Consider the following 27,043-nt stretch of genomic DNA (forward strand, 5'->3'; position numbering starts at 1 on the left):
GCTTTCTACATCATAGCAAGACGGCAGAGACTACAGGCAGCAGGACAGAGAGAATGGCTAAGGGAGGAACAAGTGTACAGGCAGAGGATAACACTGTTCCAACTGACAGAGCCTGAAATACTGCAGAGGTACAGGCTACACCCAGACACCATCAAGCAATTGATCAGGGACCTACACCCTCTCCTGGACCACCCAACACCCAGGGCCCATGCCATCCCACCTCATGTCCAGGTGCTATGTAGCTTACACCTGCTGGCCTCAGGGAGCTACCAGAGTGTGATAGCTGTAGTGGGTGGCGTGTCCCAGGGCTGCCTGTCCCGCTTCTTCAGGAGGTTTCTTGACGCCATGATGCAGAGGATGGGGCATTATATTAAATTCCCTGTTACACCGGCAGATTTAGCCAAAACCAAGACTGACTTTTATCAACTGGCACACTTCCCTCACGTGATCGGCTGCATCGATGGCACCCACGTCCCACTCTGTCCACCTGCAGCCACAGAGCACATATACAGGAATCGCAAATCGACGCACTCCATCAACGTCCAGGTCATATGTAATGCAGGTAACCTCATCACTGACATCGTAGCCAAGTTCCCCGGAAGTACCCATGATTCATACATATTCCAGAACAGTGGAATATACACACGCCTACTTGCCGGAGAATTTGGAAATGGATACCTGCTAGGTAAATCACATTGACACACCCTGACACTCACATCAGATCTACGTCTCAAGTACTTGCAATTAATGTCTATCTTTCTCCCCCTAGGCGACAGTGCATATGCCCTGCGGTCCTTCGTGCTCACTCCCTACCTCAACCCATCCACCAGGAGTGAAAGGCGATACAACGTGGCTCACAGATCCACACGAAACGTAGTTGAGCGCACATTTGGACTCCTAAAGAGCAGGTTTCGCTGCCTCCATAAGAGTGGAGGTGCACGGCAGTACACCCCAATCATCTGCTGCAAAATAATAGCGACCTGTGCAATGTTGCATAATCTCGCCACCAAGCAAGGCACTGAGGTGGAGCTCACATTTCATGAGGACATTGATGACGACCCAGAGGTGGCAGAGCCCCAAGCCACAGTGGCAGCAGCAGCTACAGATGGGAGACTGAGACGGGCAGAGGTTACACAACAATATTTCTGAGTGAGTAAAGAGACACAGGCATGAATGTAACTTTGTGTAAGTAGTTTAATAATCACTACGCCACAGCATTGTTAGCTCACATTGGGCTCACTAATACTAACACTCCATGAGTGTGTTGTCACGGTTCACACCACCGTGACTACAGCCTTGGGTGGAGTGCAAAGTCATTGTTTGTGGCCACGGGCCACAGGGCGGGGCTGCTGTGGCTGTGAGCCTATGTCCTCACGCTGGCCTGTCAAACTTCCCCCACGCCTGCCACTCCTCCGTAAGTCATGCACAGGAGTGCTTGCACCACTCCTGCTGGTGGACCCCTCGCTTTCGGCAGCACAAGTGTCGTCTCCAGTGCCAGTCTGATGCGCGAGCACTAGCTCCATGGCAGTGGTCATCCTGGCCATACCTTCACTTAAATTGGTGCAGCACTGCACTATGGCATCCTGCATCGTGACTGACCGTCTGCACAGCAGAGTGGTAGCAGTTGCAAACCTGTTCAGGGCCTTGGTTTGCTGGCGCACATCCACACGGGCCTTGCGTCTCTCCAAATGGTCCCTGTCCAATTTGTCACACAGGACAGTCATGCACTGTGTGATATCTGAAATTCCTGACGCCATGGATTGTATGCCTTCTGCCATGTCCCCTATGCCCTTGCCTACTGCTTCCAGTTTATTGTTAGTTGTGCGTGCGTGCCTCTGAACCCCCATCATTGCTTTTGCCTGCAGGCGCTGCACCTTCACCATGGTGGCCTCCAGTCCGCAGAAGACACCTTGGACTTGCCGCACATCCTCTACCTCCCGTGGCCGTCGCCCTCGGACACTGGCCCGCGTGACTCTGGGACTGGGCTGCTGCTCGGTGTTGCCTCTGTCCTGTGTGTCACCCTCCACCTCCTCCTCCTCCGATGATGTTTGCAGTATTCTGCGAGGGGGCACATCATGGCTCCTGACTCTTCCCAGCACTGGGGATGGTGATGTGGGGGTGGGTGATAGTTCTGCCGCTCCTGTGTCCTGACTACCAAATAGGAGAGGGGAACGTGGATATTCAGCAGTTGCCTCCTCAGGTATCGGGGCAGCCTGCTCTTGGTCCTGCCCTCCGTGAGAAGTGCTAGGTCCGGCTCCTTCCCTCCTCTTCTCTCTGACCTCAGCTGTGCTGCGCTTTGACTCTCCTGTGGACAGACATGGACATTGTGTCAGTAATGTTGTTCACCTGTGTCATGAGATTAAATACACTTCTATTGCACATTTGCCTGTCTCTCATTTGCCTATGCTACTTGTCTGTTGCTCCCCTTGCTGCAATGCACGCTGACTGCTCTGAGGTATCTACACATGACTACATTTCCCAGGATGCATTGCAGGACATTAGTTAAACCTGTTGTGGAGTCTGATTTATCCTGTGAGGGGAATAGGTAAAAGGGTAAATGATATTGTTCCTGCATCTTACCTGCTTTCTTTGCTCCTCTTGCTGAGCTGTCTGCGTCTCCTATTCCGTGTATACATTCCTTCTCAAGGGTTGTAGCGACCATCTCCTCAATGTCGGTGAGTCTGGGGGCTCTGTTTCTTCCGCCTCCTGTAGCAGCACTTTCCTTGCGGTGGGCAGCAAGCTTTTTTTTGGTGATTATGCGGATGTCATACCACCGTTTTTTTAGGTCTTCAAGGTCACGGTGGGTGACACCAATGGCATTTACCTTGCCTTGTATGTCCAACCAGGTGCTGCGCTTGATTGATTCAGCAACATGCAGAGTTTGCTTTCCAAATATTTTCCCATAATGTCTGACAACCTCCGAAATCAGCACCTGCAGTTCCTCCTGGCTGAACTTCTGCTTCCTTTTGCGCTCAGCAGCTTCTCTCTGTGCCTCCTGGCTCTCCATCTTGCTGTGTAGTTTGTGTCAGGAAAGGCTGCTCCACACTCTGTCCTCCTGCTCTCCTGACTGTTTGTTTCTGCACCTGCATGGGCGTGGCCTGTCCCAGGTACTGGGGTGTGGTGCTTGGATCTGATTGGTTAGTTCCCCTGTGGCTTGGAATTTGGGTGTGGTTGAAGTACCTGATTGGTTCACAGGCACACATGTTTGTCAGTTTCAAATTCTTCGGCGGATAGTTCCGACACGGTAAATACCGGGTCGGTTTTTCCCGACTCGGTATTTTCCGGGTCGGAAGTTGCCATTCATTCCTATGGGCCATGGCACCGGTGGATCGGTTTTGGTTTTTCCGTCTCGGATTTTACCGTGTAGGTATATTCCGAGTCGGTAAATACCGTTTCCGAGTACCGACAGGTTCCGAGTCGGTATTTTATACCGTCATTGTTACCTACATCTCATTTTCCTCCTCGGTAATACCGAGTCGGTATGACTCGGTATTTAAGAGGTCGGTAAATATTATTTACCTACATCTGGCCCTGAATCCCTACTGTGCCATCCTGGCACGAACAGCACAGCAGGTTATGTCCATTCGGGGGGTGAGTGCAAGGCCTGACTTCGGCCGGGCTCTGTGCTGAGCTGCTGCTGCAGGGTGGCTGAGGGCTTTGCACTGTGTGTTATGGGTTTATAGAAATGGTGCACCGATCCTGGTTTAGAAGGCATGTGCCCAGCCCCTCTTTTGAATATCTGTAGCTACAGACAGTGAGTTCTGTCCTTAGGTGGGCATAAAGCAGGGCCTTACTTCACCATCTCCTCCTGTACATGTCCAAAGACCATTAACAGTGTACTTAGTTCACATGTGGGAGCTGGGTCCAGGAGAGAGTCGAAGAACATGGTCTACCCTCAAGGCTCATGGTCAAGGCTGGTGCCTTTCACAGTAGGTCATATCATCTCTTGCCCCTACTCCAAATCTGAAGAAGAAGAATTTGTACTTGTATAGCGCACTTATACCCTGAGGTGTCTTGGCGCTGTACGCATACCGCTGTGGAACCCTTCCTGGCTTTTCCCTGTGAAATGCCCACTCCTGGGCACCCCCAAGGTGAAGCCAGGCATCCCAGCACTGTTGGGGCCGTTGTGGAGATTAAGCAAGCTATTGTCCAGAGTTGCAGAGTGGGACCCATGATTAGATTAGGCACTGATGCGAGAATTATCAGGTCCGAGGAAATTGAGCCCAAGACCCGCTGAGGAAATTGAATCCAAGACCCGCCGAGGCGGGAATTGAACCCTGGTCCCGGGCCAGACCTCTGCATCAGAGTCTGCCGCTCTAACCATTGAGCCGCAGTTCTCCACAAGACATGGGATTGAGGGCAGTGCATGGGCAACGATTACATCTTGCATCAAAAGTCTCCTCTGCTTGGTAAAAGAACATGTAGAGTCGCTAAGGTCCACACAAATGGGCAGGGTGAATTTTATCGTGACATAATCAATTGAAAAAATAATTGGTAAAAGTGAGTCATGAATACCCCCGATCATAAAAAATTAACCTTGCGTGATTAACACCTCACTAGGATTCATTATTAAAGCCCTGAAATTCCTCAATAATGGAAAACAGTGCAAACCTGATCCTGCCGTGTACACCTTATAACACCAGACAGCACATCACTCATGACATAGCACAAATTCTGCTCCATTTCCCCACTGAGTGCATCCCATTTCACATAACAGCTTTTCGCAAGGCCTCTACTCAACCCGAGAAAATGGGGAATGGCCCACGTCCTCGATTAAGGCCAGTATCATTACCCGCTCCAGGGTAATGTACTTTATGCCATTGTGATAATATCAAATGTGACTCACGTATTGTAGTTCCAAATGTACCAATGTCTTTATTGCTGCACTTGTTTCAAATAATGTGTGTAACGAAGTCACACTTATTTCCACTGGCATTGCATGCATGTGCAACTTGTGATTCAATACTGCAGACAGCATGAAAATAACCTATATCTGAGAGTGGTGAAAAATCGACTAATTTGCCACAATAGGGGTCTGCTTTGGAGATTGTTTTCAGTAATTCCCTTGCATGTTGGTAAGTGGCATAATGCTCTGCATAAGTTCCATCCCACCCCGAAAGTGACATTAGAACCACAAACTAACCACCACTTCATTATTTGACATCAGTTTCTTTCTATCTGTCCATGTCATCAGACACGTAGGTCTTAGGAATGGCCGGAAGGTGGGGTTGGTGAGGAATCTGCATTTAAAGAGAGTTTCCATCAGAAATAGCAAAGGTAAATAACTTTTGCTTCTGATGTAGACTTTGAAGCACAGATTCCTCACCTTGTGAATAGATACCATAGCAGTACCTTTCCAGGTAATGTGACTGTGGAATGGCTCAAAGCAGCAAATCCAGCCTGACTGAACATGCAAAATGCCCCTTCCTCTGGACCTAGCTATCCAGACAGTAGTGCTTCATGAGCCTATGAACTGACGCCCATGTCGCAGCCTGGCAGACGTTTAAAGGTCCTCAACACGCTAGTGTAGTGGAAGCAGTTTTAGCTCTGGTGGTATGAGCCCACAATCCTTTCAGTAGCTGTTTCTTGGCCAGACTGTAGTCGATCTTTATGCAAAGAACAATCCACATGGAAGTGGTCTGTTTCTGCACTCCTCTTCTTCTCTTTGCCCCAAAGAAACTCACAAAGAGCTGGCTGTTCACCTGGTGGTCTTTTTTGCAATCTATGTAGAAGTTCAGAGCTTTTTTGGAGATTCTTTTCCTCCTAGAATGGATGAAGTGGTGCAAAGATTATCAGCAGGATAGTGGATGTCTTGGTACTTAGCACCAATGTGTCCAGATAGTAGGTGGTGTACAGCTATTGGACAAACAGGGCATGCAACTTACTGATGTGATGCGCTAACACTGTCGAAATGAAGATCACTGTCTTCAGTGTGAGCAACCTCAGGGGGCAACTGTTCCCATGCTCGAATTGAGTGAACATTAAGAATATAAGAACCAGACTCACAAAGGGTTTTAGAGAGAACATATTAACTAGCCCTTTCAAGAACAGTGTCACAAAAGGTAACTTAAACAAAGATCTCTGATCAGGTAACTGTAGAAAGGCTGATAAATCTGATACATACCCATTAAGCTTGATTTAGCCTTGCTGGTCTAGAGATAAGGAAAACAGACCAACATCAACTGGGCTTGTAAAAGTTGGTGAGAAGAACACCAAATAACAAACTTCTCTTAGCATCTCGTGAACATGGTTTTGGTGGAGGGGCACCTGACTGCCAGAATAAAATATACCACCTCAGAGGAAGGTCAAAAGAACTCAACTATTGCATCTCTCTCTTCAAGCATGGAGTTGCAAGTTGTACAGGGCCAGGCGCAGTACCCTGCCTTGCTGTTGCGACAGGAAATTCTCCTGAAAAGGCAGATTGGAGGACAGATACTCATAGCCAGAAATTCCGAGTACTGCACTCTCCTGCCCAAGCCAGATGACTTTGGCCAAGTCGTTCCAGATCTTCTTTAAAACTCTGGGCAGGAGAGGTACAGGTAGTAAGGCATACAGCAGTCCCCAGCTCCAGTCCACGTGAATGGCACTTTCCAAGAAGAATTGCCTTAGGAACGCCCAAAAGTCTTGATACTGCACGTTCTCAGCGATGGCGAAACATCAAGACAACGATATCGCTATTGCTGGAAGATACTCTGTGCCACCTCGGAGTGTAGCCACCATTTGTGATCGACTAGACAATGCTGGCTGGGCTCACTTACCCTGGCATTTTAAGATACTTGCAGGCGTTGCACATTCAGGGAGATGCCCTTATGACTCAGCCAGTTCCAGATGTGTAAAGCCTCTTGGCACAGGACCCACCATCCCACCTACTTGTTTCAGTACTATATTGCGGTGGTATTGACTGTAAGATCCTGCACTCATTCAACTTGATGGATGGGAGGAAAACCTTTAGTGCCCAGCGAACCACCTGCATTCCCAGCAGGTTGATGTGGAGATGGGTTTCTACCAGAGACCAAAGCCCTCTGACAACTGAATGGAATCTGAGAAGTGCTCCTGGTGCTGTACCCAGTGAGACTTTGATCCAACTGCAGAGACTGCACGTGCCAACTGGCATTGTCTACCAGTAGGATCCAGGAGGGGAAGAGGCTGAGAAGCCTCAAAGCTGATCTCTATGATATCCAAGTCGAAGTTGAAACATCAGGGATATAGCCCAAATATTCTGGAATTTTTGATCCAGAGGGAAGTCTTAAAACAGCACTGTGTCCAGGATGTCTTCAATAACGGGGAGTCTCTGTGAAGTAGTCAGGTATGACTTTGGCATATTGATGGCAAATCTCAGTGACTCTAACAGGTTGACCATCGTCTAGGGGTGGTTCATGGCTATTTGAGTTAAGCCTGCCTTTAGCAACCACTGATTGAGCTATGGGAATACTGGTATTCCCAACCTTCCAGATAGGCAGCAGCTGCCGCCATCGCTTTTGTGAACACCTAAGGGGGCAGGTGAAGCCAAAGAGGAGCATGGAGAACTGAAAGTTCTCATGCTCTACCTGAAACCGCAGATAGCGTCTGCAGGATTGTAGGACAGGGATGTGAAATACGCATCCTGCAAATCAAATGCCACTATCCAGTCGCCTGGATCCAGGGCAGACAGAACTTGGGCAAAAGTGGGCATCTTGAAGTTTTCTCTCTTGAGAAACATGCGCAGGGGCCACAAGTCTAGAAAAGGATGAAGTCCTCCATCCATTTTTGGCACCAGTAAGTAGCAGGAGTAGCATTCAGTCCTGACTTCTGATGCTGGTATCCTTTCTATAGCTCTCTTCGCCAAGAGAGTGTCAACTTCTTGTTGGAAAATTGACAAGTGGTCCTCTGGGAGCTGTTCTGGTGTAAGAAGCATACCTGGAAGGGTGGAAGTGAAGGGCGGGTCATAAAGCATTAAACAACTTGAAGTAGCCATCAGTCTGTTGCGATTCTTTGTAACCTGCCAATGGGATCTGCAAGAGTAGCAACATTTTGTACGGCCTTTCCGAAGGTCTGAGGCATCACCGGTGGACCTAGGAACCAGGGCTGGATTGGGAGTAATGCAGGAGGCAGTTCTGCGATACCCAACCAAGATCTGGAGGTACCTTGAAATCCTTGCAATATCTCCTGACAAGAGTGGTACGAAAAGGGGACCTGTGTTGTGACTCATGTTTCTTCTTTTTTGTCTTGCCTGAAGATTTGGAGTAGGATTAAGATCTCTCTGCGGAGCAGCTTCGGGACAGAAAATGCGTTCCCTCCCTCTCTTAAATTCGGATCAGGCCTTTTGAGTTTCCTATGGTACTTGGTGGCATATAGTTTGGCCTCATGTTCCCAAATGGCCTTCGGGTTGATCTGAGGGCATTTGTTGCACTACTTCGATTTGTGAAAGGCGCTGAGACTCCAGAGACAAACCATGTGTAAGTCGGTAACTGGCATATTTTCAATGTTGACATAGTTTGATACCTGTTATTTACGCGGTAGACATGGCCCTAGCGCACTGGTAAGATTTTGAGGAAAATGTTTTCCAGAAGTGAGGGAACGAGCTTTGCTCCTCCATCGGAAGGTACAGAAAGACAGAAACTGACGTCGACACTCAGATGAGGTGGTTATACTGTGGCCACGATATCACTTCTGGGGCAGGAAGAAGCCAACATGGAGTTGCACAACACCACCAACCAGCGTGTGAGGAGGTTCCTACTCTTTCACTTCACGTCAGGTATCATTATTGACTCCTTGTGCAATAATATGTGAATGTGATTCTTAATTGAGGTTTATAGTGGTCCACCACAAGTCATTCAAACCTGAGCGCAACCCCTGACAGCTAGGGCACAAAGCAGACACATGTAACTTTGAGAAAGTGTTTAGAAATACAGTTAAAACAGTTAAAAAGTCAAAAACACAACACAATACAAATCCCACTCTAATTAAAAAAATAATGTATAATTAAAAAACACTTGAGACATTGGTTTTGGCAGGAGCCTAGAGAAGTCCTCTCACTGATAAAGATTTTTACGTTTGAACTTAGGGGCCCATTTACAAGCCCTTTGCACTGCAGATGCATCACGTTTTATGATGCTCCAGTGGCACACAGTTCAGCCCCATATCTACGAGACCACGCAAAGTCAATTTGCATGGTTTTTCATGGTCTTGTACATACGGTGTAAGGCAACGCAGTGCAAGTTGCTGCGTTGCCTAAGACTTCAACAGGGAGGCATTGCAATGGCATTGTGGTGGGTGTTCCCATGCATCACCCATGCATTTTTACTCATTCCCAGATTTACAAAATCTGTAAACCTGCGATTGTGTCAAGACTGTATGCGTCCCCAGGGCAAGCGTAACTAGGAGAAATATGTTCATTTCTCCTTGTTTGTTACGCTTTCTAGAAAGAGTAAACGCCTCCATGGATTGCTATTGTAAAGGAAGGTGGACAAAAACAAATCTGCCAAAAACGCAGACACCATTGCACCATGGTCCAAGGGTACCTGCATTGGTCCTAGATACCAAATTGTTTACCGAGCTAGCTGAAAGAACAGGAATTGCCCAATATCTCATACAAATGGTGCATACCTGCCCTTTCGATTTGGCATAGGACAGCACTGCAAAAAGACTTGTGACACTGTCCTAATCCAACTAATTGTAAATGAGGCCTTTAGTCTCTTTTTTAGAGCACAGAATTCTTCACTGGGGCAAGTCTGATGGCTGTATCCGGTGATGAGTTCTGCGAGGCCCGATTCCTACTTGTCAGGGTCCTCCTGAACTGGATTTGCTGCTGCTGCGAAGCTCAGAAGGTAGAAACCTGCTTTCTTATCCCAGCAAGGTCATGCCTTAAACAGATAGACTGGGATGGTTTGTCTCAGTCTTCCGGAGGTCATAGAGCTGAAAAAGTCCCAGCTATTTATAGGTGATAGGAGAAGTAAGTCCAGTTAGACACAGCCATGGGTCCCAGGATCTCAGGAACAGCATTTGGTGGGGTTAGGACTCACAGGTAAGAGGCACCAGCAAAGTCCAAATCAGGTCAAATTGGGCTGTTTCTGTAAAATACTTCCTAAAGCATGTTGTGGCCCAGAGGCTTACACATGAGGTCAGCTAACTGACCCTTGGAGTCCACTTCGTTGTCCTGGATACAAGTTGGAGCAGGTCCAGCACTCCAGTTCTCCTCACAGGTCTCAGAGCATCAGGTACAGTCCCTCTGTTCTTCCCCAGGTCTGGAGGGTTCCACAGGAGATGTCTTTAAGTGGCACATTTATTCAGGACACTAGATAGCGGGTTGGGGGGGGGGGCTCCTGGCTCCTGTGTAAACAACAAGGTAAGAGATCCTGGGGGTAACCTAACCCACATTTGCAGCAGCACCTGTTGGCCAATATGCAAACAATCCAACAGTACACTTCACTCACTGCGGGTTGGCCAGAGTAATGAGCAGCCCCTCATCTGCGGTCACTCCAAACTCGTTCTGGCTCCAGCTTTTCCTCATTAAGTTCAGTACTTGCCACTCTGGGAGGACAAAAGAAGGGGTCTGGTTGGGTTCCAGCTAACAGTTGGTGAAAGGGATGCCCGTTTGAACTAAATTAAGTCCCATGGTTTAGCCCAGCTGGTATCCCTGCCAGAAGAACAAAAACACCTTCCCATACTCAGGTCATTGTCTCTGCTCTGGGAGCAGTTTTCAAACCTCACCAGGGCTAATCACTCACTAGGCTACAGCTACGGGCCTAATGCAAATTAGCCCCAGAAGCTCCAGTTAAGTTTCCTCATTAAGTATTAAAACTCCAACTTCACAGTTGAGTTCTGCTTTAAAAGTGAATATTAAAAATAGTTGTTTAATTATTTTCCTAGCCGGTCTCTACCCAGAAATAGGATATTTGATATGTTTTCCAAGATGTTCTGAATCGGCCAGCTAGCCTTCCCACACAAAAAACAGCTTTTGAGTTCTAGTTTCTATGTGTCCTACTTTTAAATATCTTGCACCCTCCTTTGTGGGTTTAAGGGCCTACATAAGGGTAACATATTATTTAAAAGGAAGGTTTTGTTCTATAGAAAAGGGTTATTTTGACAAGTCTAGCTGCATTTATTTACCTGTAGCATTGGTATCCCTGGACTTGGGTTTACCCGGTCACACTAGTGGATGGCACAGTAGCGCTGTATTTTACAAGTGAAATGTAACTGTACATGACATGGATGCTTTTTGGGCAACATATAATATGGCCCAATAGGAATTCTAAATATGGCAATTAGATTTTGGCTGTTTTGAAAATGTTTTAGGGGTCAGAGCACATGCAAGGTGGCCTGGTTGTCAGTGTCCGAGTGCACAGATTAAAAAAGCCAGAAGAATCAGTCCACAAACAATGGGGGTGGCCACCCGAAAAGAGGCACTTTCTCATACATGTTGTTCTTATGTTTAAGGTTTTTTGCTTTTCTCACAAAGCATTGCAGAACTCTTGTCCCTTATATCCAAACAATTAACGTTCCTTATATCATAACCATGATTTCAAACAATCTCAATTTTGCTACTATTCCTCGCTTCACCCGCATTATAATGGGTGACTAGTTGTTTTTGTATCAGGAATCTAAAAAATTGAATAATCTTCACTTCTCATTGATTTAACTCTTATCCTATCACATCTTTAAGAAACAACTGAAAACTGATGTCTTTACCAGAACTGTTTAATCACTTCTAGTCTTTAGAGTAGTGTTCTGTCTCTATTGTCAGAACTGCTCATGAGGGCAACTGTTCTATAAAAATCAATATAATATAACATACCATTCATAGCACAATGCTAGGTGATCATTATTGGAGATTCTTGAAAAACATCTGAGTTTAAGCACTTCCTACTCTTTAAATTATAGTGGTCGGATCATGAAAGCTATAATGCTTTTTGTAATCAGGGCCAATTGTTAGTACTGCCTTGCTTTCAGTAGTTCATAAGACTTTCGCTTGTACAGTCAAAATATGATTTGTACCAAAACAAACCTTCTTTTCTCTTAACAGCCTGTATTTTGAGCGATTTAATCGAACTATTTTTATTTTTTTGCAGACAATCAATCATTCCAGTCTGGTATTTCAAGTACTCTTTTACTTTACGTTACAGATCCCTTAGTGACAGTATAGGACAATATTAAGTAAGTGATATGAATGGAAGGAACATTTTCATAAGGAAAAAGATATATTAAGAGTGAAAATGTGAGCAAAGGACAAAAAGAGAGAGCTAGAGAACAGAGAATGTCATAATGATGTCAATGAGACCTTATAAGGCACCAGTAATCTTTGTATTATTTGCTCAATGATTTCTATATAGCTTTTTATAACTCACCAGGATGACGCCTTTTTTGTCCTGGATCATGGTGAATGTGTGGTTATATATGACCAGAGTTACCATTGATGTGACTGTCACTTGTCTGTTTCCATATTCTTTATGTTTTACATTGACTGCAAATGGTGTGAGATTCTTGTTCCCACCGCTGTATTTGACCAGAGTGTACAGGCATCTTCCTTGGTAGTCATAGCGACGTCCATCGAGTGTGGCATAGTGGGAGTCGCCGAGAATTGCACATGTTCCAAAACCTACAGGGATGCACTTCTGGATACCGTCTTCCAGAGCGCACTCTTCATTGAGTCCGCAGGTGAACGGTATGCAGTCAACAGATCCACCTTCTTGACATGTACACTGCGTGTCACACTTTCCACTGGGGTAAAACACTTCATCTTTTTTGTAGTATTTCTCCCTGTAGTGGCATCCACACTGACTTATATCAACACACTGATCTCCGCTGAGGACAAAGCCATCATCACAGGAGCAGCCTTCTGTGCAAGTCGAGTCAGATCCTATGAGCGTGGTGAGACCGCAACAGGTGATGGGGCATCCAGATGAACATAATTCATAGTGGCTGTTTCCAGGACAAGACTTGGCTACAAATTAACACATTGTAGTGGTTATTGGAAAAAAATAGCATGTGTAAAGCAATTAAAACCAGTTGCTAATTTAATGCATAAAGTAATAAATGTAACTAGCCAGTGCTTAATTTAATCACAATTTGCACAGTTGTGTGAGAAAGTGGCTCTATATATACTGGACCAGAATAAGGTACAGTGTGTATAGTGTCCACAAACACTAGAGGTATAACAGAGGGTAAAGACAGGTGTGGCCTTACTCTCTAAAGTGGTAGCTTGGTCGAGCTTTAAGGCAGTACCAGAGGACAGGGTAAAGCATTTGTTGTACACACTCAGTCAGCAAAAGGTTTCACACACTCAAAGACTGAACTCCAGGCCAATTGTTTTTATATCAAAGATATAGTTGTTTTATTTTTAGAACCAACAGGTATCAAAATATACTGTTCTCAATATGAGAGGTCTCAGATGAGTACTTTGCCGAAAGACAATAAACTTCGTAAACACAATAAGTACAGGGGTTGCAGTAGGCAACACAATTCTACATACAATTTAGCATTGAGCTCAATGGGTTTTTATATCTAAACACAGTTGATTACTTTGTAGATTACTTTGGTAGTTCCAGGACTGGATCCTAAATTCAGTCCTGGGGTCTAAGCTGAAAACAATTTAGTAAAAACGTTTTAGTTCGTGCAGTTATTTTTCAGGAATCTAAAGCTATTTTAAAAGTACACACTTAGAAACTTTTCAACATAAATCTGGCAATGTTATCCAATGGGAGAAAATTCAGGTTGCAGGTAAAGTACGATCTTGTTACTTTTGTAATCCAGTACTGGGCTCTTAGGTCCAGCACTGGGGTCTCAACTTAAAACAGGTAAGTAATTACCTTTCAGTATTTAGTATGATTTTTAAAGAATATTTCTAGGTTTCAAAAGTAGACATAAGAAATTTCATAGAAAAGCAGACAATGGATTCCTATGGAGAAAATATAGGTTACTAGTAAACCCGGTAAGGATTACTTTTGCGGTTAAGTACTGGGCTACGAGGTACAGTACTGTCTTCTGTCCTGATCACAGGTGAGTACTTCGGAATTCGGAATTCAGTTGATTTTATATGAATATTTTAAGTTTTCAAAAGTAGACAGAATATTTTCCGAGTCAAACCAGTCAATGTTATCCAATGGCAGGTAAGTGTGATACCGGTTTCCAGGTGAGTACTCAGCTGTTGAAGTTAAGGTTCTGGGCATAGACTCAGGGGTCCCCCAAGGTCAGAGAGGTACAGTTGGTTCACCCTCAGCGGCACAGGGGCGGCCGGGTGCAGACGTAGTTAGGCCCAATGTTATCCAATGAGGGGCAGGGGCCTTCAGTTGGTGCTGCTGGCGAGCAGGCCACGCGGCTGTGGGAGCTGGACTCCGGGTCACTTGCTCAGGGCAAAGGGGGAAGTAGGATAGGACAAAGGTGGCACGGCCAGAGGCACTTGGGCGGCTGGGTGCAGGGTGCTTTTGAGCCGTCAGACGCTCAATGTTATTCAATGGGAAAGGTAAAAGAAGAACAAAGGCTGTAGGCTCGGGGACGAAGACTCTTCAGGGGCGACCACCACTTCGAGAGGTAAGTTGGGATCTTAGAGCACAGGTAGGTACCCCAAAGGAAGGTGCAGGGAGTTGCAGGGTGCCCGGTGCAGGGGTGTCTTTGGGTGTCGGAAAAGCTTACCCTCAGCTGGTCGCTTTTGGGGGGGCCCTTGGTTCTGAGTCTGCAGGCGTCGTCTGGTTCGTCGAGGAGGGTCTTTGGGCACTGGACTTTGGGTCCCAGTCACCGGTGGGACGTCCTCGTGGTCTTGGGCACGGGCCGGGCTCGGCGGGTGCAGAGTGGGCTAATCCGGAGCTTTTTGGCTGGCCCCAGGGGGGTTGTTGCAGCAGAGCCTCTGCTGATGGGAGTCCCAATCTTCACGAGGGTCAAGGCAGGCAGGTCCTCTGGGTGTCCCAAGGTTGCTGTCCACTAGAGTCACCGGGGTTCAGGCAGGAGCAGGTTCCAGGATCGACAGGCCTGTAGGGCTGTGGCCAAGTCAGTTGTTGTCGTCCTGTTGTTAGCAGCTGCACGGCGGATCTTCTTCCTCTAGACCTTCTTTCTTCTTTTCTTTTCGGGATCTGAGGAAGGAAGGTTCAGGGAGCCCCTAAACACTGAATTTAGGGTCGTTACAGGTAGGGCAAGGGCAGGGACCAATAGGGCCCTGTCCTGGGGTGCGTACACCCCCTAGCCTGCTCCTCTCCTGTGGGAGGGGGGCAGGAGTCTAGCTGTGATTGGGCAGGGCTCCCCATCTTCAAGATGGCCGGAGCCAGGGGTCGTGCATCACCTCGTCTCCCCCACATGAGGGGTGGGGTTGGCACAGGCTGGCACACCCCCTTCCTGACGTAGTTTTTCCCGCCAGTCTTACCGCCAAAGTGGGGGTCAGGGCTGGTGGGGGCCAGTTGCTGGGTACAGCAAATGGTCTGGAGAAGCTCTCAGAGGCGGCAGGCCTTTGAAGCTTCCCCCTGCCCATCAAGGGGGAGGAGACCTAGCACCTCGCCCAGGATGTGCATTGTTGCAGGCCCAGGAGAGCGGGGGGCTCTCCACCCAGGGGTCTAGCAACATGTCTGCTGTGTGGCTAGGTTTCAGGGGGCATCTCTAAGATGCCCTCTGGGGTGCATTTTTCATTAAATCTCACACAGGCATCAGTGTGTATTTAATGTGCTGAGAAGTTTGAAACCAAACTTGTCAGTCTCCAGTGTAGCCATTATGGGGCAGTGGAGTTCGTAATGTCGACCTCCCAGCAGCATATACTCCTAATGGCATCACTGCACTTACAGTGCCCAGGAATGGCCCTGGGCACTGTAGGGGCACAGGGCTCATGCACCTATATGTCAGGGCAGTGGGCTTGTGGGATTGGCACACAGGGATGTGTGCCATGTCGATTCTTTGTTTAGTTCTGTACTTAGGCACTCAGCCTGCAAAGGCAGAGTGTGGGTGCCAGGGTACAGGGCCCCTAAGGGTGGCACAATAAGTGCTGCAGCCCTTAGGGGTCTTCTCTGGTCACCATTCTCTGGGTACCTAGGGTACCATTTACTAGGGGCTGACAGGTGGGCAGAGATGCCAATTGGGTTTTAGTTTCAACACAGTTTTAGGGAAGGTACACAGGCCCTGGGTACCTGGTTGGCAGGATCCCAGGACACACTCAGTCAAAGCACATCAGCAGTCAGAAAAAAGTGGGGGCATACCAAGGCAAAAACGATAGCACTGTCTCACAAGCTGTCTGAACACAAATGTGTTCCCAGTACACAGAATACTAGGAAAACCATCCTACAAATTCCCCCCCCCCAAAAACAGGCTGGTAATGCCGGAGGCTGATCGACCAAATTCAGGTGTGGACTGATCTTGTTGTCGTAGCTTGGTGTAACGATCCCATCAGCGTCAAGATAGCATCTGTTTCCCAGCCAAGGAACCATGCACTAAGCTACCAATACTCACATGCACTGCCAAGTGAGGCAATGGAGAGAACTGCAACAAAATTGCCAATGAATGGATGCTGAATGTGAGGGAAGCCTTGGTGCAAGATCAGCGACTGTACGGGCCATACCCTACCCCAACTGGGCCACACCTGTGGGCCTGGAATGGGCTTGCCAGAGGACCAAGCCCAGAACGCCAACTCCTGCAGAGTGCAACACCCTGCCTGTCCGTACCAGCAAAGTGGCATCAGACTCTGCAGAAGAACGAATGATACAACAAGAAGTAGAGGGAGCAGATTTTAGGAAATTGACGCAAAGTCAAGATGGAGGCACCCTAGGGAATATCATTGGACGCCCTAACCCCCCAGGTGTTGAGAGCAGATGGCGACAGAGCCAAGGCCACCTGCTGATGGGGATAGAGACAGTCAGGTATCTATTATGTTAAAATCTGCCCTTTTAGTAGCCTAGAAATTTTTATTGGTTAAAGCACTCACAGTAATAAGGCTTATCACACTGTTTTGGGCTCACACGTCCCAAAACATATTGCAGGAAATTGGGTTGCTAGTTGAGGGGGAAGAAATCCCATGCAAGCAGCAACCACAATTATTTTCAGGGTGAGACACAAGCAAACCTCAAAGTAGTGTGCTCAACCAACTGGTAACATGCTACAATGCAGTCAGACTTGACTTAGAGGCAATGTTTAAAGGGGCAGATTTATGAGTTCTGGCGCATCTCTGCAAATCAGCAGGGATGCGCCAAAACTGATGCATCACGCAATTCCCTCCTTGTGGCACCACAGATGCGCCGCATTTACAATGCGGCGCACCATGGTGCAAGGAAGGGCAGATGCGTGACGCATCTTGTGGTGTACGGGCGGCGCATTGCTGGAGTAGCGTCGCAAGTGTGACGCAACTCCTGCAATGTACAGAGGACACCCATACATAACGTGGTGTGTCACTCCTTACGCCTGCTTCAAGCAGTCATAAGGATTTGACCCAGCTGCATCGTAAAACTGACTCAGTGAAATCTTGTAGATTTCACTGCGTCAGTTTTACGGGGCTTTCCTACGAGGGAACGCCCACCCTGCGACAGAACGCCCACATGAAACCTGACGCAGGTTTCATGTGGCGCAGGGCTTTACAACGTGATGCATCTGCCTAGATGCGTCACGTTGTAAATAGGTTGCAGGGATGCGCCACGTTTCCGCGCCGTTGCGTGACGCAACGGCGGCATAAACGTGGCGCAAGTCCGACATAAATCTGCTCCAAAGTATTTATGCAGCACTTCAGACATCGTTTGAGCAACGTTTGTGATCGCAGGACCACAGCAGGGATGGCAGAGCACCGTCAGGCCTACTTACAAGCATCCAGGACTGGGGTAGCACCAACTGGGTGGGCACAACTCACAGTAGCCAGAGTCCAGGTTCTGGGTTCTAGATGGTTGGAGCATCATGTTTTGCCCCTGACGCTAGCCAACTAGCCCTTGAAGTCACTCTGTGGTTATACTAAACTTTTATTATTTGTATTTACACCCAACAAAATATATGGCTGACATGCTGGGAACACCCCCTGTGCACGAAAATGATGGAAGGACTGAGGAATGAGTAAAGATAACCAGATGATCAGTGTCCAGAGACGTAATGGGTCAGCAAATACGCTTGCCTGACCTGAAATATGTGGGGGCTGGGCAGCTCATCCAAAAGACACAATCCAAATCTACTTAAAACACAGGAGAGGCGACATGGCCCTGTTACAGGAGACACATCACTCAGGAGACTAGGGTTGGATTGAGAAAGAAAAAGCAGGTAAATGGAACTGCCTGATAAATCTGTGACTAGGGGTCCATTGGAATGTCAAAAAACACATAACAGACAGGGAAGGGTGATTTGTCTGCCAATCTTAGACTGGACGACGAAGCATTGAACATTATTTTAAAATATATATATTTTTATTATGTTTTGACAGATTTGCTAGTAGCCAACAGTGCACAGCAGGTAAGATCATACATGTGATGATGGATCATTAACTGTACAGAATGCGACATTTGTGATCAATCATTCTTGCCCCTGTCAATAATACAGCTTAAAAATGACAACAGAACAAACACATGTGTGCACAAGCCCTTCCTTGATACACTCAACCTTGCCTGTACCTGCTGTGAGTTAGAAGTATACTCACCTACAGTCTAGCCCCTACAGTCATAGCCCCGCCATTACAATATGGCAAGTGTGATCGTCCCTCATCAGTGTTGAACATGATAAGTTTGTATGCTTCTAACACTGGCAAGACAACACACCTAGAATGGGTGGGTGTGCTGCTGGATAGAAACCCGCACCACCCATTCATCATCAGTGGGCTTCAACTCCATCCTGTGCATTGAAGCAGATAGATCACATCTATCGGTCCACGATGCACCAGTCAGGAAGATAACTGAAGTTCTTACAATTTAGGGTAAAGGATGGTACTTTAAATGACTCCTGGAGAGCCCTCAAACCACAGAAGTGGGAACACCCTTATTACTTCATATTACATACCCTCCAAACATGCATGGAAGTGTTCCTCACCACTACAAGTTTGAAAAAATGCATCCTTTGGGCTGAATGATTGTCAAGATTATCATTTGACCACAATCTGTCCAATAGACAAACTGTGTTGCAAAGATACCCACATTAAGATTATACACATCAATGCACAATGTTCATATATACAATTAAGAAAAAAATTATATTGGTCATATTTTAGGTATACAAAAGGGGAATGTGCCTAAAATCGAAGATAGATTAGCGAAGGACGCTATATGCCTACATTTTAGACCTCAATAACTGAACACATAAACATTACTAATCCTGAATCGCTCCCCAAACTAATGCGACATTTGCATTCCAACAGATAGCTACAAGACAGATAGACCCCTGTGTCTCATGTGAAAACCTGGCTAGGAGTCACTCCAAGTGCGACAAAATGGGGCATCCACTTGCCAAACTACTTCAAGACGCATCACCAAACTCAAATATTACTGCAGTGCTCTGTTAACATGGATAGTGAATTCCATGGCTGGTATTAATTACAGGCTTGTGACATACTATCGTGATGTATATTCAATACACACATTTCAGAGCCATGCGGAGATTGCTCAGTACATGCATGATGCAGCCTTGGTACGGCTGACTTTGGAACAGTGTGATGCGCTCGACCTACCTATAGCGTTGGACTAGGTTAAAGCAGCCCTGACACAATTACATATGGGCAAGACTCCAGACATGACCCCATGACTTTTACAAAACAGTTTAAGGGGATTTGATCCCCCATCTTCTAAACCTTTACCAGGAGGCCTTTGCAATAGGTTAGTTACGGCCAATCTCCAGGGAGGAGGTTACAAAAGTGCAGCCAAAGACAAGTCGTGATCAGGTGGAGTTGCGCTCTTGACTACAAGATTTTTGGGAATGCTCTGAGTACTGCTGTCTCTAGTGCGCTGTGATCAGAGTAGATTTGTGCCTGGCCACAGTGCAATACTAGGCAACTGTTCCATATTCTCTGCATTATCACAGAGAACTCTGTCAGGGCAGTGGCAGCCCCCCATAGATATGGAGGAACCTTTCGAAATCCTGAAATGGAACTTTTCTGTGGTCAGTACTAAGATACAAGGGTTTCAGAGAAGCTATCATTTAAACGGGTGCAGCTGGGGGAAAAGCCAGGCAGGCCAAGATAGTGGACGTGCCTTGCTAAGTTCAGTTAACCGAGGCCTGCAATAGCTAACATGGTCCTGTACGCTGGTGGCTATTAAGCCACGGGGAACAGAGCTCGACATCCGGGGCTCTGCCATCTGGTGCCAAGGATATTAATAGCCGTACCTGGAGGACCCAAGTGGGGAGAGTGGCGGTGATTGTGGCCGGGGCCTCAGGATTGTGGCCTATGCCAGGCTTCAATGGTCCGACGGGGACTGGCTGTGTGGTGAAGGGAGCAGCGCAGTGGTGGAGGGTGCCCCACCATGTATGACATAGGACAGCAGCTGCACCTGGTAAGGGCCTGCAGGAGTGGCCTGACTGTGTGTGGGCCACAGCACAGCAAGTCTTGGTGAATGAGCCACGTGGTGCACCATGCAACAGGAGAGTGCTGATCAACGGAAGACGACAGTGCTGGCCTGACACACGGCTTGCGGCAGTGAACACCTAAGGAGGTTTGTGATTTGACAGCAGTGTGCCCCCATGGGAGTCCCACACCTCATGCCTTGCCTCCTTCCCACCCCCTTTGGCATGGTGTAAATGAGGATCAGGAGTCTGGGCATCCACTGTATAAAGTGGACACTGGCTGAACTGCCCATAATGAACCATAAGTGGCAGCTGGGGACCTGGGGCTTGGGTAGGCAGTGTCTGTCCCTGGATTCCCTCTCCCTGGCTACTTTTGGCCTGCTGGCAATAATAAATGGCAAGAGACTGGAATAGGCTATAAACCTGAGAATCCCCTGCCCCACAACTTGCTTTGTCCACGATCTGAAGTGAAATTGAACTGAGCAGGCAGAGGTGACTCAATACTGAGGATGGAATAAACACCCTGGTCGGATAGGTGCCTGGTGCAATGGAAGCCATCCTACACCCCTGTACGCCGTACCCCAGAGCACACAGAAAACACAGGGAAAAAATACAGGTTCATGGCCAGCATATCAGGGCGCAAGGCATAACAAGTGACATTGAATGATTTGGCAAGGGCACACATACACAACAGACAGTATGTGGGCAGAGCTCACCATTATGGAAAAAACAAAACAGCCCCACATCTTACCTAGAGAAAAACAGACCACAATGCCAATCCAACCACAAACCATCCTCAGCAGAAAACATCACTGGCTGTACCTCGGTCGGAATTGGATCCTGCACCACCCACAGACTCTATTTTGAAAACTATCCATGATTCCCGGCAATCAGTAGAGGGGAATATTGGGGAGTTAAGTACCGAATTCTCCTTGCTAAGGCAGGATCCGAGGAACACAGTCGAGAGGGTGGCACAAGCAGAGGAAAAAATCTTGAAGACGGTAGACTCACAGGATGGCAAATGCCAAGATCAATGACCTCCAACGTGCAGAAAAGGCACTTGATGTGTGAGCGGAAAGACGCAGAAGGACGCCCAAGGTGAAATAACATCAGGATCATGGGCATCACTGAGGGCAAGGAGGGACCATTACTTATAAAATACATCCAAACACGGATGATGTCATGAGGCCTACAGGGGGATGTCTCTCTGTGCTTCTTGGAGGAAAGAGCACACTTCTCACAGGCAACTCACCCACCAAATGGTGCGCCACCCCAACCAATGATCACCAGAATCCTTAATTTCAATGACAGAGGCATGACCTTGTAAACAGCTTGTAAGTTCAGCAAAGTTACAAATGAACCCTCAGACGTGATGACATTCTCCGACTATACACTGAAAGCACAACAATAGAGGAAATCCTTTCAGAAGATTAAACAAAAATGCGTGAAATATGAACCTTAAATACCTGTTACTTTTCCCCTCACGGCTGAAATTTATTTACAATGACAAATCTTTATTCTTCGATACCCCGAAGATGCATGGTACTGGCTGGAAGAAAACCAGTTTGTGGACCAGCCCAGTCCACCTCTCCGGGGCCCCAGAAAACATGAGTGCAGCAGGCTTTTGGCAACAACTATAAAAATCAGCAATGGAACAGCAGGCTCGGACATAGTTCCCAAGGGACGGGGTCGGAACACACCCATAGCAGGAGGTAATCCACAAAAGTAGAGCAATGGGAAATAAATCCACAGGCAAAGTGTGACAGAGAATCCCCTCCCCCACATAGGGTACCACTGAGAACATTGAAGTAATATTACTCATCATCATGCAGGACTTGAAAAAATAGGAACGACTCAGGTTGCCATACCAAACTGTCCATAGCAACAGCACATCCTAGAGGGATATCTAGATTACGGCTATCCCATCACACCCTGTGCAACACGTTCTAAGTTAGAGATGTCCATTATGTTGGAGCGACAGATGTACCATTAATGAGCGTGGTGTTAAGTTCAGAAGCTGCTGAATTGTAAAGTGGGAGAGAGGGGGTTTACAGTTCTGTTATTGTTTGAATGTCACCCAGTAAACTACAGTGAAATATATCTGATCACCGCATGAGACCACAAGGCAGTAACAGACAAAACACCAAGTGTAAGTTTAGAATGACACAATGTGCTGACTCTCATGGTGTGGAATGTCAATGGGCTGGGGAACAAAATCAAGCGGGGCTGGCTTCTAGGGTGTGGACACAATCTAAAACGGATGTAGCTTTCCTGTAGGAAACACATGTCAGTGGAACAGGCTACCAATTCATTGGGAGAGGGGGATTATAAGGTGTTATGCTATTCCGGGTTCACATCAGGCTGCAGGGGGTGGCGTTGGAAGTCCATTATTAGCCATCATGCACAAGTTCAGACAGCCAACAGTGGGAGAACATTGCATTGTTGGGGGACTTGGAGGGGACTTTTCTATTAATGATGACTATCTATGTTCCACCTGGTCTGCAAACAGACACTTTACAGACTCTGATGTGATTACTATTCACTTTACCAAATGCCTTGACGGTTTTGGGAGGGGACTTCAACATGGTCGTCCACCCACCGTTAACCAGACGTGGCCCCAGACAGCTTTCCAGAACAACACCAGGGAAACTGGTAGGCTTCTTACAGCAATGGACATGGGCGACGTTTGAAGAACACTACACCAGCAGGATCTGCAATACTCATATCGCGTGACACATAACTAACCACTCAAGAATCAACCATTTCTTTATTCCCAGATTGTCCTTGGATCATTTTATGAAGGCAGATTACCTGTCAGTGTCAGACCACTCACTGCTAAGGTTTACACTGGGCACGTACAACAGGCACATTCCTGGGGACTGGAGGATGGCAACATGGTGCTTGGGAAACTCCGCCGGCAAAGGCCACAGAGTGTTCCTTCAAAGAAAACAATGGGTCAGTGACAGGAGTAGACATGCGCTGGGAGGCTTACAAGCCCACTATCAGAGAAGTAATCGTCTCAGGAGAATTAGAATAGGTGCGAGAGAGGGAGAAACAGAAGGTGCAAGAACAGTACTCTTTAAGGAGTGAGAAGAGGAACATGCACAGCGGTCTACAATGGGGGTCACACACGCTAACTGCGGTAAGAGCAAGTACAGAACCACCTTAAGTAGTGACGTAAAAATGAACTACATGGTGCTTGGGAAACATCAGCCCCTGTGCCTGGCCCGACCATTCATTAATTAGCTGTTGGGTCCTGATGGACTGCCAGCAGTTACAACCCCTCCCAAGGTGGAAAAATGTGCAAAGCTGGGAAAATATTGAGGCTGCAAACCTGGTAAACACCCTACTTAGGCTCCCCCACAAAATAAATTAAGATTGGAACTCTGGACCAAGAAAGTGAAGCCCTCCCTGGTACTCTGGGTACAGCCATAGATCAAGTGGCACCAGAGTGGAGAGATAAAGTTAGAGACAAGGGAAAGGGAGTCCCTTGGTTTAATGAGATCTTGAGGAAAAGGAAGCAAGAACTCAGTCAAGCCAAGAGACAATGGCGCAAAGTATATGCCAGCCGAGCAGGCAAGTTACAAAACCTTACTTACCTCAAACAAAAAAATCTGTTGTGACCAGGAAAGCCGAGTATTATGAGACAAGAATCTCAGTCACGGCAAACAAACAGAAAGAAACTTTCAGAATACTGGAAGGACTCAGCCAAAAGTCTTAGCAGAAACTGACTGTCACACCCATTGACTGCAATGCTTTCCAATCCTTCTTCTTCCAGAAAGTCAGAGATATTCTCTACAAAATTGATAATACCCCTATCATTCAGAGCTCCATGGCTCTGCTCCTAGTCCCTGCCCCCCCGTAAGTTACGTACCACTTTTCCCAACCTGAACTCAGCCTCCCTGACATCGTTGATAAATCAGACAAAATCGGGATCCCACGTAGATCCCTGCCTCCCTAGAATTTTTCGACTGGTCCTTTCTGGGCTGGAAAGGCAGATTCTCTCTCTATTAAACGACTCCTTGGAGGCTGGCTACTTGCCATCCAACATGAAGGAATCCAGTTTTCAAACATGTTCCAAATAACAGCGGTACTTGCCAATGCCTATTAGCTAATTGAATACAAATCTGCAATTTATTAATTGCTAAATAATTTATTTCTCCGGGATCCTCCACTGGATTTTGTTTGTTTTAGTATCTAAAAATGAAGAAAAGTAGGGAGCTATTTTCATAAATTGGTGTTCTAAATTCTTTGCAAGTATTCCTTTGACAAAGTCTGACTGCTTGAAGCCACAACTATCCAGGGTTCAGCTAAGGTTTTGCAAACAAGCCTGACTGTACCCAAGACAGGGTTGTGAGTTTATTACACTATGAGGTCATATAACCACACTACATAATAAACCTCTTTCCTCGCAGCATTAAATTCACAACATTTCTTGAAATTCGACTTACACAATTTTGCTTAATGTATGGCTACAGGAGACTAGTTTCTATAGCAAACATCTCACTGAGAAATATTATCTTCCCAGACTTGCTGGCATGTCCTTACAGCAAGGTTTAGCGTAGGATGCACTGCAAATCACATTTTGTGCCATATATATATAACTTTTTGGAATGTTCCATAATGTTTTCAATTTTCCTAAAAACGACATGTTCCTGATTATGCAGCATCTTCTAAGGGAACCTTTGGAGGTTGCAGTGTGGTGTCCAGAACCTGCCGTAGGCAGCAAAACTGCTACCATAACTCTGGCTGAAGAGGTCATCCAGCAATGGCTATTGGATTTGACATGCTGGCGAGATAAAGCTGGCGAACATCGGGTTGCACCACACACATGGAAACCTCTTGGTCACCACAGCATCTACACTCATGACAGGGATCAGTTGATGGCTCCAGTCTTGTGCCAGCTGACAAGAGGGACTTAGGTCCTGCACAGGTACCAAACACAGTTCAATAATTGCATCCCTGGGATTGCGACCACCAAGGATTCTTCCTGCCTTGCTAGCTACAAAAGAGAACTTATCTGACAGCGAGAAGTGATAAGAATTCATTCCACGGACCCCCCACACCCATCCCATTATTAGGATGAACAATACGGATTATGCACAGCAATAACTAAAGCGTATTGAGCGATGAAGATTACTGTCAACTAATGGGTAAATGTATACGTGAATTTTTTGATATAAACAAAGGCACGGCCTCCCAAGAGGTAGTTTGGGATACTTTTAAATCTGTTGTCCGTGGGGAAACGCTCGGCTTCTCTAAATTTAAATATGAACAAAGGATGACCAAATATCAACAGGATTTTGCTGAGGTTGTTATGAAAGAACACAAGCTGGCTGAAGTAATATCCCTGGGTGGAGGCGTAGAACTAATCCAAAAGGCACAGCAAGACCTTACAGTAACAAGGACTGCGGCCTATGCTAATGTTGCCCAACAAATAGCGGGGAAATATACACAACATAAGGAAGAGGCATATGAGTACAGTGAAAACACCGGGAGATTTTTGGCAAAGAGATTGAGGGAGAAGGCCGTATATAACGATATAGTTAAAATTATAGATATGAATGGTAGGCTACAAGAGGCCAAACCAGGGATACTTTATGCATTTTATGAATTTTATCAATCGCTATATAATGAGCTGCAAGTTAGTAGGACAGGGGAGGAGGAGTCAGAATAGCAATAACTAAAGCTGAAACATACACCTGCTCCATGTACTGGAAGCCGTGCTGGGATAAAGCCGTCATGTGCTTTAAAATTTGAGGGAGTGCAACACAATTTATTCTGTTGCTATCTCTGTGCCATTCTTTCAAACTTACTCTGTTATCTACTTACATATCAATTTTGTGGTGTATGAGTCAGAAACTCTGCATAATACGTGATATTATTTTATGCAGGTAAAGTCTGCAAATTTCTTCACATTTCTTGGGCATCATGGACCAAATTGGTTTAGATTATAGTGTAGTAAATCATTAGGCATATGTCACATGTATTAATGAATATATGTGAACCTGTGGTTCAGTAAATAAAGTGTGTTTTTAAACAACAAGGGGGCCCCAATGAGTCAGCAGGGGACCTCGGGGAACGTAATAATCTCAAACAACAGTGGTCCCATGCACATTTAGTGAACAGAAAAAATTAATATAGACAAAATTGATCTATATTGGTTTAGACATGTCCAGCCGGACAGAGGTCGCAATCTTTACTGAATCAAAAATTAAGACAAAGGATTCCTTCAACAATTCACCGTAGTGGGCACAAGCCTGTACCCAAACACATACAGATAATTACTGTATACAGAAGAAAGAAAACAAGGCTTATTAGGCAAGAACGAGGGTTTCTGTGAATTATAGTAAAACAGAACATCCAAAAGGCACCTTTACACATACATAGTACATATTACACAATCTGTATAGGGTGCACATATAAGTCGACGGCGTTTCGATCTCGCTAAGAATTCATGGGGATCATCATCAGGACAGTTGAATGAAGCCTAATAATTATTAGCCTCTACTGCCTTCAGGGCAAGAGCTGGCATGCTCAATAAGGCGGGTAGGGAATGGAATGGAGCTGCCCAGTTACGGGAGCTGCAAGGGGCGCGTCAACTTGATTGCGTGTTTCTAAGGGGGCCCGGGTGAGTCGG

General features: G+C 46.6%; 1 protein-coding gene and 1 long non-coding RNA gene across 2 annotated transcripts in view; one reads left to right on the forward strand and one right to left on the reverse strand.

Annotated features, from left to right (window-relative positions):
- LOC144770674 (IgGFc-binding protein-like) overlaps positions 1 to 27,043 on the reverse strand; it is a 334,107-nt gene that overhangs the window by 113,079 nt on the left and 193,985 nt on the right. Inside the window, exon 17 of the mRNA XM_078655389.1 lies at positions 12,324 to 12,919. Coding sequence (XP_078511515.1) covers positions 12,324 to 12,919 — 596 coding nt within the window. The remainder of the gene's footprint in view (positions 1 to 12,323; positions 12,920 to 27,043) is intronic.
- On the forward strand, positions 845 to 2,379 carry LOC144770676 (uncharacterized). The gene is made up of 2 exons (XR_013598973.1): positions 845 to 1,149; positions 1,866 to 2,379. It is a non-coding gene; the product is annotated as an uncharacterized LOC144770676 (long non-coding RNA).

Source organism: Lissotriton helveticus, chromosome 7 (genome assembly GCF_964261635.1).
Source record: "Lissotriton helveticus chromosome 7, aLisHel1.1, whole genome shotgun sequence".
Taxonomy (NCBI): domain Eukaryota; kingdom Metazoa; phylum Chordata; class Amphibia; order Caudata; family Salamandridae; genus Lissotriton; species Lissotriton helveticus.